This window comes from Callionymus lyra, chromosome 2 (genome assembly GCF_982586985.1).
Source record: "Callionymus lyra chromosome 2, fCalLyr1.hap1.1, whole genome shotgun sequence".
In the NCBI taxonomy this organism is placed as follows: domain Eukaryota; kingdom Metazoa; phylum Chordata; class Actinopteri; order Syngnathiformes; family Callionymidae; genus Callionymus; species Callionymus lyra.
Window position 1 is genome coordinate 5,950,035 of NC_141819.1, and position 20,912 is coordinate 5,970,946.

The window sequence follows — 20,912 nt, forward strand, 5'->3', positions numbered from 1 at the left end:
ATATATATATATATATTTTAATGTTGTAGTTTTGAAGACGTTAAAAAAAAAAAAAAAAAAAAAATACAACTTTAAAATATTATTTTATTATTTTATTTTTTTACCTCTTCAAAACTCCAACATTAAGAAGAGGTACAAAATATTTATATTTTACAACTTTTTCGAGCCTTCAAAAAACAACATTTTACACATTTGGGCAACAATTTTTATTGTTATAGTTTTGAAGAGGTACAAAAAAACTACAACATTAAAATATAAATATTTTTTACCTCTTCAAAACTACAACATTAAAATATAAATATTTTGTACCACTTCAAAACTACAACATTAAAATATAAATATTTTTTACCTCTTCAAAACTACAACATTAAAATATAAATATTTTTTACCTCTTCAAAACTACATTAAAATATTAATATTTTTTACCTCTTCAAAACACAGACGTTATTTATTTTATTTTTTTACCTCTTCAAAACTCCAGGGTTAAAATTGATATTGGATTTTAAACACTTTGACATTTTTATGAATTTAAAAGGATACTTGTTGATAACAATATTAAACTATAAAAAGTAATTCAACATTTGAAAGGTTGAAACCATTCAATATTGTGATGGCACTGATATACTTCCATAGTTTCTCTTCATCTGGTCCATCAACATCAAATCAACCATAACATGAACACATTCAATCAAACACTTGTTGATGTTCAAAAGTCCAGCATGAATCAATGACGTGTCAATAGTTGGTATCAAAGGTTTGAAAGAAACTTTGACTGAACTATATTAGAGAGGAAGCAGACAAAAAACCACAACTGAAGATCTTATCAATGGAAATAGTTGAGTTTGTCTTTAAATAAACTCTTTCAATTCTTGTCAAATAGAAAATTGAAAAAGTCACTTGTTGATGAAACTCGTCTCTTTCACAGGCTGATCAACTGTTTCCTGTCAGAGAGAAGTTGTTCACTTCTGTCCTCAGTCCTCAGCTCTCCGTCCTCTAGTCTGACTCTACTGGACCTGAGTGACAACAAGCTGCAGGATCCAGGAGTGGAGCTGCTGTCTGCTGGACTGAAGAGTCCACACTGTCACCTGGAGACTCTCAGGTCAGAACATCATCTTCTCTCTTCATGTCTGGTCCACAGTTCATCTGGTTTCTTGTCTCTCAGGAGAAATGAAGATAGAAATAAATGTCATGTTTCTAATATCTGGAGAGAAACTAGACGAGTGTCGTCTCAGCTCTTGTTTCCTGGTTGATGAAGCAACTGAGCCAGATTTCCTTGTTCGCAGACGATGTGTTGATAAATGTCACTTCCTGTTGAAGTATTATTTATTTTCAGCTCATGAACTGAATGTTGAAAAACACTTTATTTAATTTAATTTGATTAATCAAGATCAAGTTGATCACATGAAAACATTCACTGAAATACTTGTTCATGTTCCAACAATTCAGCATAAATCAATGATGTCTCACTAGTTTGTAGGAAAGTCTGTTTTTCTAAAGTAAATATTTAACAACAAACCACAACCTCAACATTGTTGTTACTCCTTCTTCATGTTTGTGTTTCTGTCGTCATGTTCAACATTTCACCCTCATTTATACCAACCTGATAAATATTCAAACAAACATGTGACCATGATCTTATGAAAGTAAATAGTTGATTGTTTTTAAATAAAGAATTGAAAAAGTCACTTGTTGATGAAACTCGTTTCTTTCACAGGCTGAGCTTCTGTGAACTGTCAGAGAGAAGTTGTTCACTTCTGTCCTCAGTCCTCAGCTCTCCGTCCTCTAGTCTGACTCTACTGGACCTGAGTGACAACAACCTGCAGGATCCAGGAGTGGAGCTGCTGTCTGCTGGACTGAAGAGTCCACACTGTCACCTGGAGACTCTCAGGTCAGAACATCATCTTCTCTTGGTTCTGATAAGTTTCTAAAAGTGTTTCTCCTTCATTTCAGTCTGTCAAGGTGTCAGATCTCAGAGAGAAGTTGTTCTTCTCTGGCCTCAGCTCTGACATTGAACCCATCCCACCTGAGAGAACTGGACCTGAGCAGGAATCATCCAGGAGGACCAGGACTGGAGCTGCTGTCTGCTGGACTGAAGAGTCCAGACTGGAGACTGGAGACTCTCAGGTATGAACAGAGCAGCAGAACTCACTGACTGAACTCCAAAGATCTTCAGACTGAACATTTGATGCTCAGACTCTTCATCTGAACTGAGCACATGAATCCAAACTCTGAGTTCCTCCATGTTCTCCTGCTGGACACCAGTGGAAGCATGAAGGAGACAGTTGAGACTGAGCAGCCTGTTTATAGATCCATCTTTGTTGTCATCAACAGTCATGACTGAGTCGTCCACTGAGAATGAAACAATATTCATGAAACATCTGAATCAAATGAATCTGATCTTCTGACTCTTTCTTCCTCCAGGCTGGACTTCTGTGGACCACATTGGTTTGACCTGTAAAAATGAATGGTAAGTTTGATTCCTTCGATTGACTTCAACATCAAAGCTCATCTGCTGACACAGCAGTTGAAGGTCTTTGTGGACATGGACTTGATGAAGAAGATTCCAGAACAAACGTGCAGATGTTAAAGACTCACAGTTACAGTATCAAGTGAAGCTCTGATTCCAAATCTTCAAGTCCTTCAGCTCAAAACTCTTCAGGAGCTTCAACATCAACATTGTTTCAGTTTGACTGTCAGTGGAGAACAAAGAAATATTTCTGTCAAATATTTGAAATCAGACGTGAGTTTGATCATCAACTCACAATGTTGAGTCACTTTAAACATCATTTCACACATGAATCACTTCATATTGAATCATGTGTTCACTTGAACATCTTCATCACAACTAGACTAGACTCATGTTAGCTACATGCTAGTTTAGCTGCTGACTTCATCTTCAAATCTGACATTCAAGATGATTCTGGGATGTTTCAGTCACATGGTTCTTCTCTCAAGTTCTCAGAAGAATGTTGACAGAACATTGACTCGTCTCAGTTTGGATCAGTATATGATCGTCAAGACAACGTTCTTCCACCATCATCACCTCATGTCTCTTCTTCTCTCAGTCTTCACTCTCACTGGACTCACACACAGCAGCGCCTCCTACTGTCCAACGACAACAGGAACTTGATGGAGGATCAGGATTATCTGGATCATCCTGACAGATTTGAAAAGCTGCGACTGAGGAGTGACTACCACAGTGACTCTCAGAAGAAACAGAGGGAAATAACTTGAAGAGAATTACAGATCAAGCAAGAAGATGAATGTTAAGATGTTCCTTCCAGACTGTTTGATCAACTTCAAATGACTTCAATACATGATTATATTTTTACAGCTCGACTCATTCTTGGAACATCCTGACCTGAAGAGGAACAATCTATTCAAAGATACAAGTAATGGTTCATTGTTTTGCTGCTCATGTGATTATATATTTTTAATAGTTGTTTTCTGAAGTCGTTCCATGACAACAGTTTCCACATTGAACTGATCCTGATGCAAAGAAAGTTGTGGATTCCTGCAGTAAAGTCTTGAAATCACTTTTTAGATCCGAATTTTAAAAGTAAATCATGGAAACACATCATTTAGATGTTAAAGTTCATTGTAAAACTACAATGTTTTTTCCACAAGTGTCGGTTTATAAAAGAGGAAGCCACAAGAATGTTATTTTACTTGTCTTGTCCACTAGAGGGTAGTCACGCTTTTGCTATGAAGCAGTAAATCAAAGAGAAACTTTTGAGACCAAAGAAGGAAAATCTCTCTTTAAAACTAATAAACATCATGTATTTAAACAAAGTAATTGAACTTTTACTAAACCTCTTCACTTTGATTTTCCCTTGTTTTCAAATAAATCCACTGGTTTAGTCACTTTCTTTTTGTTCATCTTCTGTCCAAGAGAATTCACACACACACACTTACACATGCACGCACACACTCTCTATATCTATTCCCATTAGTGGCCACTTGATGGCGCTAGTGTAGCTATTCCATTGTGACTATATTCTACCTCTAGTAACGTGATAATAATGAGGATTATTCTGAACAACACCCCATTTAATGATTATTTATAGGAAATAAAGAAGTAAATGACTTTGATAACTAGTTTCTCTCTATAGACTAATTATTATTTGAAAAGAGTAATTAATAAGAAAGTAATATTAATAAAACAGTTTCTTTTGAACAAAAAAGACGTCAAACATGTTTCAAATGTAACAATATACTTCTACGTATTAAAGGCATCCTGGGGGTCAATGGATCAGCGTTCACGTCGTATCCTCTGTCAGTACCCGCCGAGGGAAACTAATGATCCTTCCAGCAGACTAACTTCTAAGAGACAAAGCCTGCAGGTCTTACCTATCCTACCCACCCTGCCATCTACATATGTGGGGTCAGCCACCACCCTGACTGTGGATACCGAGTAGAGGATAGTGTTGTTGAGACACTTTCACACTGGGCATCCAGAAACGACCTTTTTCTGACTGACGACCCAAACAAAGATTTTCTTTCCACTCATCCAGGTGAAGATATGAATCGATAAAGCTGGTGTCGCCCAAGTTCTTGTGTTCACCGTCATAAACTGCCAGAAGAATCAACAATAGAGAATAGGAGGAGTTCAAATTGTGTAAAAGAGGTTTAATGGCAGGATTAACTACATGAGAAAATTCTTAACTAATCTCTCAGAATGAAAAACTGAAACAAATGACTGAAAAGTAAAGTGAATATTGAAGTATGATGATTGGCAACATGTTTATTCATCAAATTCATACAGAAAATGTTTCTAGTATCAATGATTGCTTCAGGCTGTGTTTCCCGGTGAGGATCGATGAAAAGTTAAAAACTGAAAGAATACAAGTTAAAAAAGACTCCTGTTATAATAAAATGTGTCGTAAATGACCAATTTTCTGATTCAAACTTTTCTTGCCTGATGTCTCCTGGTTTCACTGCAGAATGTTTACAACATTAACACAAACATACTTGATTCCTCTGGGTAAAAATCATTCAGAGATTTCCTGATGTTTCTTACCACATGTTTGCTGATGACATCCAGCTCTACTGCTCTTTTCAACCAACTGAGCCCCAGAGGCTGAACAGCTTAGTCAATTGTTTGCTAGAAATCAAACAATGAGTGAAAACACTTTGCAGCTAAATGTGGAAAAAACGGAAACTTTGGTTATTGCTCCTGATGATAAGGTTCCAGGGTTGAGTCAGTACTTGGGTGACTTAGGTCAGTCTGTCAAACTGAGCCTGAGAAACCTGGGAGTTGTATTTGACAAAAACATGTCTCTTGTTCAACACTGAAGAAAACTGACCAGAAACTGTTTCAACTGAGAAAAATCTCTAAATCCATACTATTGCAACCATTTGTTTTCATGTCTAAACAAGAAGGATCTGACTCGCCTGCAGTTGATTCAGAACTCTGCAGCCAGAATTCTGACCCGCTCAAGTAGAAGAACTCACATTTCTCTGATCCTTATGTGGCGACACGAGCACGGATAGAATATTATTTATGTAGTTTGTGTGTTCAACAACGCCACCCTGGGAATTTCACCCAGAGGATATTAATATAAAGGTCAGCACATAGGTTCATTCGCGGGAAGGAGCAGAGACAGTAATTCAGAAAGAATATTTATTATTTCTATATATTAATTTACCACAATAATAAAACAGTGCTGGTTACGACTATCCTTGCTCAGGGCTGACACCTACGGTGAGAGATGTCCGACGAAAAGGGGGGATCCCTGGGAACACTACAAACAAAACCCACGTGCAAAAGAAAGGGGGGAAACACCACCACCGGGACACCAATCCGACACCGCAGTACGGCAGCTCCTGAGCAGGTAGAGAGTGAAACGTTAACAATGAGTGACGACAATGACAAACAAAATACAAATGAATATACTTTAACTGTAAAACTAAACAAATGACAAATCAACAAAACATAGAATGATCAAAATAATCACACGGAAAGAAACAGACACAATTGAAATAAACGTAAACAAAAATGAACACAAGAACTCAAGAGTCCGGGGTGAACTGCGACACCGAGCCTCAGTCCGCTGTCGCTCGCTCGACTTAGTGCGATTAGCCAATCACACACGCTTTGTGACCCTGGTCTCGAAAAGCGCTATATAAATATTTATTACTTACTTACTTACTTACTTACACGCACAGTCGGCCGTCGGGACACAGAGGTGGTCGGGAGGGCGAATCGTTGCCACCCGATCCGTCCCAGCAGTTCCGGGTGAAGTTTAAATAAAACAACCCAAGACAAAACAGCAGTGAAATAAGCGGGTGGTCTTAGCGGAGGCTGCGCTAAGTGACCTAGGGGGATCAATAAAAGCAGAGTTAAAAATAAACTAAAAAACCGGAGGAGGAAAGCTCCATATGTGCTAATCACCTAGCCACATACCGATCAAAACATTCCTGGGGAGCACGGCACGAAACGGCGTCACCCACTTCGTAAAGAAGTTGCAGAGGGGAAGCAACACGCAGCCAAGCACACACCCAGAGAGGAATCTATCAAAAGGATCAATGAGCTTACCACACAGCTGGACAGAACACCACGAGAGAACCACAGTCGTCGCTAACAGCCTACCTCTGACCCCGGAAGCAGAAGCGTAGGACGCTGATTGAGGTGGGAACTCAGCCTCCAGCCATTCAGAGCGAGGGAGAAGTGTGCGCACCGCCTCCTTTTAACCAGCAGGCTAAGACGGGATTGGCTGGAATGCCAACAACCTCGTCCTGCTACACTTAAATCTCTTCACTGTCTTCCAGTTTCTTTCAGGATCATTTTAAAATTCTGGTTCTTACTTTCAGATCTATTCATGGTCAGACCTTCCATCAGTTATCTGATCCAGCCTTACACCCCAGCTCGGGCTCTGAGGTCTGTGGATCAGAATCTACTGATGGTTCCTCGCACACGATTCAGGACCAGAGGAGAGAAATCCTTCCAGGCTGTTGCTCCTAAGCTTTGGAACGATCCTTCTTTACTCTCCTGCTTCGCTCTCCAAACCAAGGGGAGGAGGAGTCACAGAGGAGGGAAGGCGAACAGTAGCCGGCCGGCCAACTCGAGTGAGCCAAAGCATCCACGCCTAGTAGGGGGCAATCAGAGGCCCTGAGGGAGAACCAAAGAAGACATTTGAAGTTACTCCTGTTGGCGAAGAGGTCCGCCACCGGGTGACCGAACCAAGACCACATCGGTGGAGCTGTCTGATATCACTAGGGCATTGGACTGTGACAGTTGGGGAGAGAGGTGAAGCAGAATGTTGTGAATTGCTTTCAACTCTATCCAGTTCATGTGTATCTACACTGGCGTAGATCTGACCTGAGATGCCTCCCCATCCTGTTAGAGATGCGTCTGTGAACACCTGAGTGTAATGAAGGACACAACCTAATTCCAAAATTTGATGTCCTGCAAAACCCGACCCTGGTCTTGCTTTGGATCTAGCTTGAGATGACCAAACCATCTCTGGAGGTCCCTCATATGCAGCAAGCCCAGCCGCACCGCCTTGTGAGCTGCTGCCATGAGCCCCAGGAGGGACATAACAGCGCCTGCTGTGATCACATGACGCCAAGCTTCCAGCAACTGTGTTGTCAGTCGGAGACCTGGCAAGGATCAACCAGTCATCCAGATAGGTCAAGATCCTCACCCCACTTGCTCTCATTGGTTCCAGTGCTGCCTCCACACACTTGGTGAAGGTCCTGGGTGCCAGAGAGTAGCCGAACGGGAGTCAAGTGTATTGACACACTTGATCCTCGAGCGCGAAACGCGAGTATTTGACTATCGAAACTTCAAATGATGCGTTGGTCAGGTCAATAGATGTCATCCAATCCCCTGGACTTACACCTGTCAGCAGTCCTTTACTGTCAACATACGAAATGGGTTGGTAGCTATAAACTTGTTCAAATAGCTGAGGTCCAGTATGGGCCTCCATCCACCATTCTACTTTGGCACAAGGAAGTACCGGGAGTAAAACCCGCTCATCCTCTCTGCTGTTGGAACCGGCTCTATCACCTTCTTCAGCAGGTCTAGAGACCTAATTTTTTAGACAGGATAACTTCTCCTGTTTCGCAACGTTTGTCCAGAGAATCCCTAAAAAATGCGGATGTGCACATCTTCAGGTGTGGTTGCCAGGCAGGTGTGGTATTCTACCAGTGATTTGACTCTAACCTGAGTTGAGCTGGTCTCCACTCAGTAATCAGTATGCATGAGTATATTTTATTATTGTCTTACTTTATATTTGATTATCCTTTTAGCATTCATTTAAGTATGGCGTATATGTATATAACAATTTTAATCTAACAACTCCACAATTTTTTTAATTAGTGGTTGTTCCGCAGCAACATTTTATCAATTACCCCTTTTATCAAATATTCATCATCTTACAAACAACACATCATTATCATGCACCTGCACACGCTATATGTATGACCGAAACTATAATAGTCTGCCTGCAATATGATTTTTTTATTGTGCGACATAAGATTCGGGCCCCATTCTGAAGTAGTCATTCATCTTTCCCTCGTCGTGCTCAGTCGTCCAGTCCATCCTCGTCATCTTCAGTCGTTCTGACTGTTCCTCCTCAGTGGGTCCGACTGTTCCTCCTCGTATTCCAGTTGGTCCTCTTCGTCCATGTCCCAAGCCCAGTCCATCTTCTCCAACGTCCTCCAGGTCCATCTTCTTCAACCTACACACAAATAACCTTCATTCAGGATTAGCTCTGACCATGAATATTTTATTAAGGTAAAAAGAAATGCGGATTTTCCCCATGTATTGATCCGTGTGTGTTTCTTCGGATAGGGGAATGTGTTTGATGAAACTTATCTTTTGTGTACGTCTGTCTACTCATCCAGGTCAGGAAATTCCCTTAACTTGATTTTTTTATATCCTCCGGTGTCGGTTATCGGGGCATCCCCCATTCTTACAACAGGACATGGTACCAGGAATCCCCAAATAATGAACATCATTGTCACCAATCCTGTCCACTGTTCATTCATTCCATTCATACATCAACCTCCCCTAGAGGACACATAAGATCTTGTTTATGTTACCTGTCCTTTGGGCTACTGTTGTCTGGGCATCTCATAGATCACCCTGATATTTTTATTTTTTATCAGTCCAATGGACTTTACCAACACCAACGCAATGAACACACTCTTTGTGCTCACCTCGTCAAGCCTGAATACTTGTTATAATATCCTAAATTATTTCTTAAAATACTTTTGTTATGAAAATCACAAGCACAAACCTTTTTTAACGGAATAGAAGTTTAAAGGCCTTGAGACACAGTGCCTATTATCGGGCGTCTGGCGCCGTCGGGCAGTCCTGTGTAGTCGATGCCTCGAGTCCCTTTGGTGTGTATTCCCCAGTCGGGAGTCGGCGTCCTCGTCGGACGAAGAGAGAGGCGGGTGCAAGCGTTCAGTCTGGAGGCGGGAGTCTGGCTCAATGGTCAATCCTATTGGTTGAGTGCTAGGTTTAGCTAGCGAATCAGCGCAGGACAATGAAGCGGTGTCCCGCTGGAACAGTTGCCTGTTGTCTCATTTAATCTAATAATTCAAATGTTCACGGGCGGAGCTCACACTCATGGGCGTTGGTTCTGGTCTTCACTTCCAACCTGGGGTCTCACCGGCTCCGTTGGTCCTTTTGTGCACATCTTCAGGTGTGGTTGCTAGACAGACACAAATGTTTATTCTACCGGTGATTTGACTCTAACCTGAGTTGAGCTGGTCTCAGTAATCAGTTTGCATGAATGTTGATTGTGTGCAGGAACAAAAGTTCTTAGCATCAAGCAGAGTATACTTTATTATTCTCTTACTTTATATTTGATCATCTTTTAGCATTAATTTAATTATAATTATATGTTCATAAGAATTTTAATAGTTAGAAACATTCTAAAACACACATAACATACATTATTTAAGACTCAAAGAAATAAACTTTAATATTTTCTTTGAGACAAGTTTATATTTCTTACATTTACCTTTAAATGATGAGATAAAAGATGTTGAATTATTTACGAACAGAATTAAGTTTTTATCTCACATAGGAGCCGAAAAATATGAAGCATGTTTTGATAATCGCTACTATTTCAGTCGAGCCACAAAAGAACCGAAATTCAGTAGCAAACCTATGTCTGAAGTGAACTTTAACCTCACAGAGCTACATGTGTCTGAAGTGAACTTTAACCTCACAGAGCTATATGTGTCTGAAGTGATCTTTCCAAACCTTGACGTCCATGAAGAGATACAATCACCTGTGAGGACGATCATCAGTTTCTTCTCCTCTGTTGCTGATGTGTCAGAGCCCAGTGTGGGGCTGTAGCAGAGACGAAGATCTGTAACTGTGAGAACAAATATATTTCAACCTTACACACTAATGTATGAGCTGAGCAGGTTCGTTCTCTTTTTTGAACACACACAGTTACTCAGCAGAATGTTGCTTCAAACACACTTTATGAATCGTAGAAGTGAAAATAGTCGAAGCCACACCTTGAATAATCCCTGTGCACGTGCAGCGACTGAGTGTCCAGCAGCAAACCACACCAGGGGAAGAGACAGAGACGGGGCAGGGCGTCAATGGTAGGATGGGGACCTGGTGACGTTTGGAAGTTGGTCACCATGTTCTGGTGGTCGACGACAAGTCCGTACTCCTGCACCCCGGAGAGCAAAGTCCTGGTGAAAAAGATGAGAAGTTTATATTTGGCTCAAATGGTTGATGTAAAAAGTCAAACTCACGTTAGAAAAGACTCTGCTCGACATTTGTCTGTTGTAATCAACAGGAAATCATCGACCAGCCTCATCAAACATCTGCAGACACAGAAAGAAAGGTTGTTATACGGAACTGGCTCCCCCTGCTGGCGACACGACACAATGACATCTGTCAACTTCACGACAAACGGACACTTTGTCTTTAGGAAGATCTTGAAACAGCGTGTTCTCCATGTGACCATAGTAGAGGCAGCGGAGCAGACTAGACACCACAGAGCCTCGAGGAATACCTTGACCTTGACGGTACATTCTGGAGGACAAAGAAGATCTGATCTTAGGTTGTAAAGTAAAGATGAGAAAATCAAGCCAGAAAACATGGAGGCTACAAACATCCCCTCAGAACACGTCAGTGATTCTTGACCAAGCATTTATTAAAATAATGAGAATTATTTGTGGTTAAAATTCAACATCTGTCCAACAATGACAAGAACATTCTTCTGTCCACGTCTGCTTCTCTCACATCCGTCGATACTGAATCTGTCGGAGCAGAAAGAAAAGTTAAAAATGAACACTAACCTCCTCCTGTACTCAACGATGGTCCCAGACAACAACCCAGTGAAGAAGTCCAGCTGCTCTTTCACACAATCGTCTGTGGAGAAATGCTGGAAGAAATAAAGATGACGTGACGAACACAGACTTATTGTATAGTTTCCAGATAAATGCAGCGTAACAGCCGGAGAAAATGAAAACTACGATGAAGAAAATACTTTCAAGGTCATTCTTACCTTCTCTACCAGAACAGTGTGATGAGCTTTCTTGCTTTTCTGCAGCGACGCAACAAAGTTCTTCATGTTGGCTGTTCCTGCAGCTCCGTGGATGATAGTCGCCTGTTTCCACAACACAAATGAGTCGCTTCAGATACACAACGACACAACACGAAAATAAAAAGAACATTTAATGTTTATTTAATGTAGTTCTGACTTCATTGTGTTTCTGTGATCAGTAAACTCACCTCTCGCACAAAGGTCTTACGAAGACCTTCTTCCGAGTCGGCCCAGATTTTGGCAAAAGTTCGTACGTTGAAAACCATGTCCTCGACTGATGAAAGCACTTGACCTATGACCTCTTGAAGCTTCTCGTGAGGGTCGTGACCTCCACTAACAACCGCCTTGTTCAGGTGAAAACACAAACAGAGTTAAAGGTTAAAAAATAATCTAATGTTGAAGCTTTTTTTCTCTTTTGTGCTCATTTTCAAATCCATAAATATTTGGTTATAAATGTCAAGTAAAAACATCTTAAACACGCCTTGTTTTAATAGACAAACATCACTAAAATCAATAATGTTATATTGATTATAATCATGTTATATTTACACACAGGAAACAGTCAGAATGTTTGTCCCTCGTTACAAACAAATTAATAATTTCTCTCAAATGTAACATCATGAATAGTGTTGGGCGACTTACTTTAAAATAGTAACTTAGTTACAATTACTAGTTACTTCTTTCAAAAACAACCCAGTTTCTTTACCTTTTAATAGGGAAAGTTTTTGTAAGAGAGAAACATTTGTACAAGTGTACGGGTCAGTGTAAGTTTGGATGCTGTGATTAAACAAATCACACAAAAAGGTAAGAACAATAAATGAAAAAAACAAATACAAATAAAAGATTAAATGCACTGATGGTCATTTTTGTGGCAGATGCAGATGTTCAACTCACGTATCCATTCTTCATTCACTTTTAAAGTAATAACATAGAGTTCTAACTTTCTATCATGTATGGATATAAAAAGCATCTCATAAAAAATAGAAGTAAAAAGACGCTTTTGTTACAGCAAACCTTTACTCCCAACACTGATGATATATATATACTTAATAACTATGGGATTAGTTTTGTCTGAAAATATTTAATGGTTGTACGAGCGATTTAATATTTCTAACTTGTATTTTGGCATTTACAAATACATTTTTACTTTTATATACTGTATATCATTAAAAAAAAAATGTAAATGGTAAAACTTGAAATTCTGTGTGTGAAATTACATTCACATGTCAGATGCAATAACAAAGACTCATTTACAAGTCTTGCAAATGAAAATGATATATTTAGAAATAAAAATGTATTTGTAAGTACCAAAAATACAAGTTAATAAGCCGATATCTACCAATGATCTCTTTAAATAATGTTTTAAGTCAATGTCTCCAGGTGTAGCAAAGATACCTTAACAAAGTAAAAGGGTTCGGCTCTGTTGTCCTTCAATGGCAGGAAGGAGGACAGAACTCGGTGAATGTCGCTCTTTCCCCAAACTGTGGAGCCGAGGAGAGACGGAGACTCTCGCACGAGGGCAAGCAAGACTGCATGTAAGTCGTGAAGATCCTGTGAAACTGGACATGAAGGATGAGACCAACAATAAACATCACATCCATGTGTGCAAGTGAGGATCAACAAGAGGTGAAACACATTTGTACCTGTGTTTTGACCTTCACCCCCATGACCCCAGTGATCGCTCTCATTCCACCCGTCTCTGGAACGAAGCGAAGGCGGGAGACGACGCTTGTACTGGGGAGGGACGCGACCTCGTCTGCACTCAACTCTTCCAGCTGGCATTTAGAAACGTGATTTCTAAAAGTCGCACAAACACATGAGACTTAGAGTTGTTGAGTGGAGAACGTTATAAAAGACTTCAGGCTGAAGAAAAAGGAAGCAAAAGAAGAAGAGGAAAAATAACCCACAGACATGTTCAACATTTTAAGAAGCATCTGTCTCGCCTGCAGTTAAATCAAAACTCTGCAGCGAGAATTCTGAGCCGCTCTAGTAGAAGAACTCACATTTCTCTGATTCTTAAAACTCCTCATTGGCTGCCAGTTTCTTTCAGGATCATTTTAAAATGCTTCCTCCTCGAGGTATTTTTACGTTTCCATGAGCAGCAAGTGAACTTCACATAGTTCTCACACACAGTTTAAAACCTTTACACAGCAGACATGTTTGTTGTCGTTTGTTCCCGTGCACCTGTGCAGAGCCTGTGCAGGTGGGAAGAGGTAAAGTATGAGCCGCCAGTCATCATGTCTTTTGATCTGAAACAAACCCCAGTTCCCAGATATCTGCTGATTATGATCAGTGGTCGATTGATTGAACACAACGAGCACAGACTCAAGACTTCAAGCCTTTAAATCTTGAGATAATTGAATGACTTTCATGTCGGTCCTCGTGTACAGGACACTGTAGTTGTGACGTCATCAGCAATGTTCCTTCACTTGTGTTCACCTGAAAGCCAAGTTCTGTAATTCAGCCCAGACATCGTAGCGATAGAACTTGAGAGTTTTCTTCCGTCCGACTCTCTCAGTGGCGTAGAAGCAGGATCTGACCAAGCCAGTCACGTAACAGCCAAGAAGCCAGGCCAGGAAGTGACCCAGCAGGCGTGTGCGATATGCCAGCTCACTGGGGGGAATCCTTCCTGTCCAGGAAGAGTGAAGACAGCATGAGAGCTGGTAGGACGACCATCAGGGGCCTCATGTACTTACACTAAAAATGTACACACTGAGAAGTTCACATCAGAGACGCATCAACAATGTTTGTTGTTACATGTCTGGATATTAAAGTATTCACACACATGTTTCTCTTTCTACACACTGATGATTCTTGTTCATTTACGACAACATGATGAGTTTTATACACGAGTGTTCATCAGTTATTTTAGACAATTTAGAAAAATTGTCAGAAAATATAGGCTTGTTTTGATAACATATTAAAATGATCCACCAGAAGCTGAACAGGTTTGAATTGAAGCTCAGCAAGAGCAGGTTTTCCTCATGTGATCTGAGCATCTCCTTGAAAAACACACTTTCAGTATCACATGATGACTATATGTATGTAAACAGGAAACACTTTTATTCCATAAACGTAATATAAATACGCATGTTATCCAAACAATCGGGAGATTATTACTAACATCATTAAAAGTCACTGATTCTCTGCAAGAAACTATTCGTGTTAAAGAGCATATTTCTTCTGTAAATTAAATCTTGTTGACCATAACGACGTCCACTCTGCTGTGATTGGTCAAGCATGGAGGTTTGTCACCGCGCGCCATCAATCCCCAGAATACTCGCTCCAAGGGACTCGTTGTATAAACAAAGCGGGGCGTGTCTACAGCTGGAGGAGTGGTGCCATTATTACATCATAATGGACTCTTGTAACCTCTCGTTCGCCCAGATCTCAGAGCAGCTTTATAAAGTAATGAGTTGAAAACATGGTCGTGATGCTATTAAAAGGTGAGAAATCTTTACTGCAGCTAATACGCCAAAAATCCATGACGACAAAAGGCTAGAGAAATCTAATACTTTAAGGAACATGCAAGATTGTATTCTCAGGTTGTTTTTATACGATGAGTTAAAGAAGTAGCGTCATGTTTTTCTTTTAACTTATACTATTCAATTGTTCTCATTACCTGTCTTGTTGAACTGCAACCAGTTGCAATCGGTGACTTTCATCTTCAACATCACTTCCTCGACTGATATCTTCTCAAACCTGCCACTGCGCAGGAAGCGTCCGACTCTGACGTAGACGTGTCGTCGGTTGTCCTCCGAGCCCCAGAGCTCCGAGGGTATGACGGCGTCGAGGCACTTCCTCGCGAACAGAGAGACGTGGTGAGCTGCACAGCACTGGCGAAGGAGGAGGTTCAAGTCCTCGCGCCCATCCCTCGCCCTCCTCACTCGTGGACACAGTCTGTGCAGGAATCTGGTGTAGGAACATCTCTGGTGCCGTCTCAGCAGCTGGCTGAACAACGGGACCATGTACAACCAGCGCCTGGGCAACTTCCTCTCGTCTTTCCCCAGTTCTTTGAGACACTTTGGACCACTGAGGAAAACCATCCTGACCAAATCTTCGCCAGTTAATCCTCTGGAAACATCCCCGGTCCTCCTCTTCCTGTTGAGGATGAACCCTTGGATTCCGGTGCCTCCGTATGCAAACTGCAGCGAGCGGATGAAAGTTTGTGCTGGAGGCACAGTTTTGTGAGGCGATTTTGAGGCGTTTTCTTGGTCCGGAACCAAACGTGTGGCATCAAGAGATGTTGAATCAGTTACTACCTCTGGTTCTAAACTGGAGACTTCACACAATCGCCTCCTCTTTCCGGGACGTCTTGTAACTTCATCTTCATTCATTCGACACAATTTTCTCTTGACGGGAGCAGATCTGCCATCGTTTTTAGTTCTTGGACGATTTTTGGTGCATGGTTTCTTTCTTAGAGCTGAAGGTGTTTTTGAATCTTTCTTGTTCTTTGTCCTGGACCAGGACTGGGGAAAGAACCTGGAGCTGGTCTCTGGGGTGGGAACTAGTTCATCGATGGGTGCACCACAAACTTGAAAGAGACATGTTGGGGGGACGGCCATGAATAAGGAGCAGTTCTCCAGCAGATACCGCGACAGATCAGAACCCAGACGGTTAATGATCTTCATCCACAGGTCACTAGAACGGATATAGGCAGCATTTTGATACAAATGACTTTGGAAATGAAAGCGATCAATAGTGTGGTCTCCCTGAGTGGAGCCGTCAATACTATAGCCTAATGTCAAGACGTTTCTCTTTTGTTTCTTCTTCAAAGTGTTCAGGGTGAAAGCCAGGAGTTCAGATGGGGAACAGATCTATGAAATCAATAAGCAACATCGTTATAACATTTACATTTCAACGTTTATATACTTGCATGTCATTTTTATTAAAAAATAAATAATAATAAACGTTTTTTTGCCTTGAAAATTAAATTCACTCACTTTCTACTCTACCTCATGTCGACTAATGTTGGGATAATTTTCAGAGTCATCTGTTCTTTTTAGAGTTACAGACAAAAATGTTTGTTCATTTTAATGTAGCGACTGGAGCTCAGTTGTCTTCGCCTTCATCTTCGTGCATTGAAGCCTCGACCTTAGAAAGTGTTTTGAAATGCGCTTATGAGGATTAACCTATAGCTGGTGCTGAGAGACTAGAAGCTTCTACAACAAATTAAAATATAGATATATCCATTTATTTTTTTCGGTTGAGAAGTTAAAGTAAAATGAGTGAAATTTAAATTTTGGCTGAACTAACACTTCACATAAACGACTATCTGGTAAAACATAGAGACGTTGTAATACTTGTCATACAACTACATTTGATATTTGGAGAAGGACATGTTTTTATGCGAGTGAAGACAGTTCTTTATTCATGGAGGTTGTTTTGTTGTATCTGTTTGGTGTGTGTTATGAATACAGTTGATATGGCCGAGTTGTGTTCTTCTACATGTTGACATCTTCCTTTTAGTTTGTCAATTTGTTGGTTCTATCCTTCCTTACGTTTATGGCAGGAGGCCATCAACATATGCTGTGTCTCAAATCACATACTACTCTTAGTATACTAGAAGTTAGTGTGCATCAGTTTAGTGTACGTACTAACTAGTAACTAATCCTCCACAGATAGTATGTCTCAAATCAAACTCTGCTGCTACACACTAACAGGAAATGACGCGACAGCTTCTTCTTCTACTTCTATTTAACGATGATTTCAACCAGCTGTAGGAACACTAGCGACACCTGCTGGCAGCACGTTTTGCAACAACTTTTGGAAAAAGAAATAAAGAAAAAATATGAGAAAATAAATATTTGAAAATGCACCTGTAAGTATATGAATATATATGAATATATATGAATATATATGACGTTAATTACGTTTAAAACGTCATTAAGATGGCGGCTGTTTAGTGTGGTTAGTGTCCATCAATCCATACTCAGTTTTGTGGGCGTGTTAGTACGCCAATTTAGTGTGCATGGCGCACTAAATATCGCATAATAAGAATTGAGACGCACTAACGCACTAAAAATACTAACTTTGAATACGCTAGTATGCGATTTGAGACACAGCACTACTATCTGTGGAGGATTAGTTACTAGTTAGTACGTACACTATCCTGATGCATACTAACTTCTAGTATACTAGGAGAAGTATGCGATTTGAGACACAGCACGAGTCTGGTTCTGCTTGAGGTTTCTGCCTTCTAAAAGGAAGTTTTCTTTTCTCCACTATAGTCTGACTTAAACGACAACATGTGTCGAGTTAACTTTGTCATAAGAAACTTTATATCAAATTGAATTAGTTTTGCTGAAAGGTTGTACTCGAACCATCCGAACACTGTTCGTGACGATAGGTGTCGCTCTTCAAACGAGTCCTGGACTGAACAGGTACATCACCTGCTCACAGCTCGGTGTCTCGACTGGAATCTCGTCGAAACAAACGAAAATGTTTTCAACGAAGGTTCTGAAGCTGCGCGAGTCCAAGTCCTGGACGAGCGACGGTTCGTGTCCCTCCGAGAACCTGATCCTCTTCGAGAACTCCTCGAGAGTCTCCACGTGAGGATACAAGGCGCGGAGAACGTCGAGGGCTGGAGACAGATCTGGAGAAGACATGTTTACCGCAGAGAATGCTCTGCAGACGCCGGTGACGTCTAAATCACCCGCCGTATCAATAACCAATGAGCGTGTCGCTTACTGAAAAGCGTCCAATCAGGAGTCTTAATACTAACAGGCGAAGTCAGTCGGTTTTTATTATTTTATTATCGTTTGTTGATTGTGTTTGTTATTAATACTTTAAACTAATATGAATCAATATGACGCATTTCTTATATGTCGCGTTTAATCAAAAAGTCGAGGAAAGTAAAGATTTCGAAACAGATATAAATTTACTTAAATCATTGTTTTATTGGATAACAAACATAATTTGTAATACAAATTTAAAAAGTAGATCATTTTTACATGTTCTTGAATTAATGTTTAAAAATGCAACAAAAAAAAGCTTAATCTTGCTGACGTCATAGAAAAAAATATGAAAAATTAATTACATGAATTTAATAATGTATCTTTTGAAAAAAACGTGTGTATTTGTGTTAAAATGACTCCAAACTTATTGTTTTGTTGCCTGAAGAGTCATTTACACAGTAGCTCAACAAGTTTAGAGAAAGTGGGTGAAAAAAAAAGACTTTTTCAACCATGCAAGTAAGTAAGTCATTTGTATTTGTATAGTGCTTTTCCAGACCAGGGTCACAAAGCGCTTAAACTATCAAAACAATATGTGTGGGTTTAGACAACATGCTTCCATTAAAACCAAGCAGTCGCTTCTTAACTTCACTATTTTATTTCTTTAAAAAAAATACAACAAAGTATCTTCCAAGTCGTGAAAACATCTCAACCATGGCAGATGTGTGACCACCTGACACTCTCGGTGCTGGGCAGCTGCAGGATTCACTTTGGTAAAAAAAATAGAGCTGTTACCATGACAACAAGAAGTAACGTTATACTGATTATATTATTTTCCTCTTGAACAAAAAGGTCTTGACTTAGTGTGGATCGGTTGTCGACAGACCAAAAACTTTCCATCCATCCAGAGAATCAGCGTAAGAATAAAATCGGGACAGAATGAATTTTCTTTAATCAGTCGACTCTGGAACATCGAGAAGAAAATTAATATTATTTTTTAATTTAGAGCCATTTATATTATTTCAGGTTAATTCAACCCATGATATTGATTTGAGTCTTTTTACATGAACACAGGTTAAGGTGACAGTCAGTGATGCTTTGAGTTAAGTTATGTACCACTCAGCATGAAGTCTCAAGTTCTAGTTGTAGTTACTTGTGTGTTATTCATGTAAACTAAGACGATCAATGTTGACCATATTAAAGAATAACTTTTATATAAAGAGCCAGTTTCCAACCAAAGAAACACTCAATCTTTTAGCAGGACAACCAACCAACAACAAAAATGAACAAACAAGTTATATATTATTAGGAAAATGTCGTATATAAAAGTTAAAATATGGATATATATTGTATTTATATACAGTATAAACATATATTATGAAGATCATTTATATTAATCCTGTTCAGTTTTGTCATGTAATGTGAAGTTTCATAAATAATTGGGATGTTTTTCATTTATCGGGAACAAAAGTAAAGAGCAAATAAACAAAGTACTCTGATGGAATTATCAATGTAGCCACTAGCATGGCAGTGCTAGCTCGATATATACAGTATATGTACCGTGTTATCAAGTTCTTTAGTCCATGGATCAACCTTAAGTCCAAAAAAACAAACAAAAGCCGCGTGTTTAAGTTGCAAAATTCTAGTTTTAACACATCAAATTCCAGTTAAACCTTTTCAACCTCCTCGCGTCACACTCCGTCAGCGTACACTTTGTGAGCTTTGGAACCAACATAATGTGACGTCAACCATGACAGTAGCAGAATCTAATGGAAGGTTTCTTGATAACACGTGTTCGCTGAAGAGTGTTGGAAGCATTGGAACACAGCATGCTCTTCAACAAACACGCTGATACTAACGACTGGAACGGTGCATGTTGAGAACAGCGTACGATCTCTTCCTGGCCTCCCGGATGTACATCTGCATGAACTCTCGGCCGAACATCTCTCGGTCGTCTTCCTCTTCTTCTCCCTCCTCCTCCTCATCGTCATCTTCAGCTTTCGTCTTGCCAACTGGCAGAGTCACGTCCAGCGTCAGAGGGTTGTCCCGGAAGTTCACAAACCTGTTTAGTCAGCATAGAGAAATATTTGAGTTAAACTTTTGTATCTTTGTCTAGAGAAACTAAGAGTAAGAAACTGTAAATGTTTGAAGGTCAACTTATGTGTTGATGTGATGTGTGTGTTGTTGTGATGTGTGACTCTATTGTATCATCAGTGTGTGTGTTGTTGTGACGTGTGACTCTATTGTATCATCAGTGTGTGTATTGCTGTGACGTGTGACTCTATTGTATCATCAGTGTGTGTGTGTTGTTGTGATGTGTGACTCTATTGTATCATCAGTGTGTGTGTGTTGTTGTGATGTGTGACTCTATTGTATCATCAGTGTGTGTGTGTTGTTGTGACGTGTGACTCTATTGTATCATCAGTGTGTGTGTGTGTGTTGTGACGTGTGACTCTATTGTATCATCAGTGTGTGTGTTGTTGTGATGTGTGACTCTATTGTATCATCAGTGTGTGTGTGTTGTTGTGACGTGTGACTCTATTGTATCATCAGTGTGTGTGTGTTGTTGTGACGTGTGACTCTATTGTAACATCACTGTGTGTGTGTTGTTGTGATGTGTGACTCTATTGTATCATCAGTGTGTGTGTTGTTGTGATGTGTGACTCTATTGTATCATTAGTGTGTGTGTGTGTTGTTGTGACATGTGACT

The 20,912-nt window shown here is 40.1% G+C and overlaps 4 protein-coding genes across 4 annotated transcripts in view; 2 read left to right on the forward strand and 2 right to left on the reverse strand.

The window, feature by feature from the left end:
• The window catches only part of LOC148085161 (NLR family CARD domain-containing protein 3-like), a gene marked incomplete at its 5' end in the record, with an annotated part of 350,040 nt that overhangs the window by 90,288 nt on the left and 238,840 nt on the right, over positions 1 to 20,912 (forward strand). The window lies entirely within an intron of this gene.
• The window catches only part of LOC148085164 (protein NLRC3-like), a 145,721-nt gene that overhangs the window by 8,243 nt on the left and 116,566 nt on the right, over positions 1 to 20,912 (forward strand). The window lies entirely within an intron of this gene.
• On the reverse strand, positions 7,940 to 13,195 carry LOC148085165 (telomerase reverse transcriptase-like). The gene is made up of 12 exons (XM_087785526.1): positions 13,172 to 13,195; positions 11,717 to 11,872; positions 11,490 to 11,591; positions 11,281 to 11,366; positions 10,898 to 11,014; positions 10,732 to 10,803; positions 10,484 to 10,668; positions 10,251 to 10,337; positions 9,612 to 9,665; positions 9,338 to 9,476; positions 8,571 to 8,684; positions 7,940 to 8,033 (listed from the first exon to the last, which is right to left on the reverse strand). The coding sequence occupies exons 1-12, from the start codon at positions 13,193 to 13,195 to the stop codon at positions 7,940 to 7,942; spliced, it is 1,230 nt and encodes a 409-aa protein (XP_087641652.1).
• On the reverse strand, positions 13,574 to 18,141 carry LOC148085166 (telomerase reverse transcriptase-like). The gene is made up of 3 exons (XM_087783308.1): positions 17,921 to 18,141; positions 15,151 to 16,345; positions 13,574 to 14,157 (listed from the first exon to the last, which is right to left on the reverse strand). The coding sequence occupies exons 1-3, from the start codon at positions 18,134 to 18,136 to the stop codon at positions 13,964 to 13,966; spliced, it is 1,605 nt and encodes a 534-aa protein (XP_087639434.1). The 5' UTR covers positions 18,137 to 18,141; the 3' UTR covers positions 13,574 to 13,963.

Bases quoted from the DNA above. Each gene is read 5' to 3' on its own strand.
- LOC148085165 (XM_087785526.1), bottom strand. From the start codon at position 13,195: ATGGGGGTGAAGGTCAAAACACAG. The intron at 11,592-11,716 runs GTGAGTTTACTG...TTGTGGAAACAG, and splicing joins GTAAGACCTTTGTGCGAGAG to GCGACTATCATCCACGGAGC. The intron at 10,804-10,897 runs GTCCGTTTGTCG...CTGTGTCTGCAG, and splicing joins GATCTTCCTAAAGACAAAGT to ATGTTTGATGAGGCTGGTCG.
- LOC148085166 (XM_087783308.1), bottom strand. From the start codon at position 18,136: ATGTCTTCTCCAGATCTGTCTCCAGCCCTCGACGTTCTCCGCGCCTTG. The intron at 16,346-17,920 runs GTGATGTACCTG...TTGATTTCATAG, and splicing joins AGACACCGAGCTGTGAGCAG to ATCTGTTCCCCATCTGAACT. The intron at 14,158-15,150 runs GTAATGAGAACA...CTTCCTGGACAG, and splicing joins GTTGCAGTTCAACAAGACAG to GAAGGATTCCCCCCAGTGAG.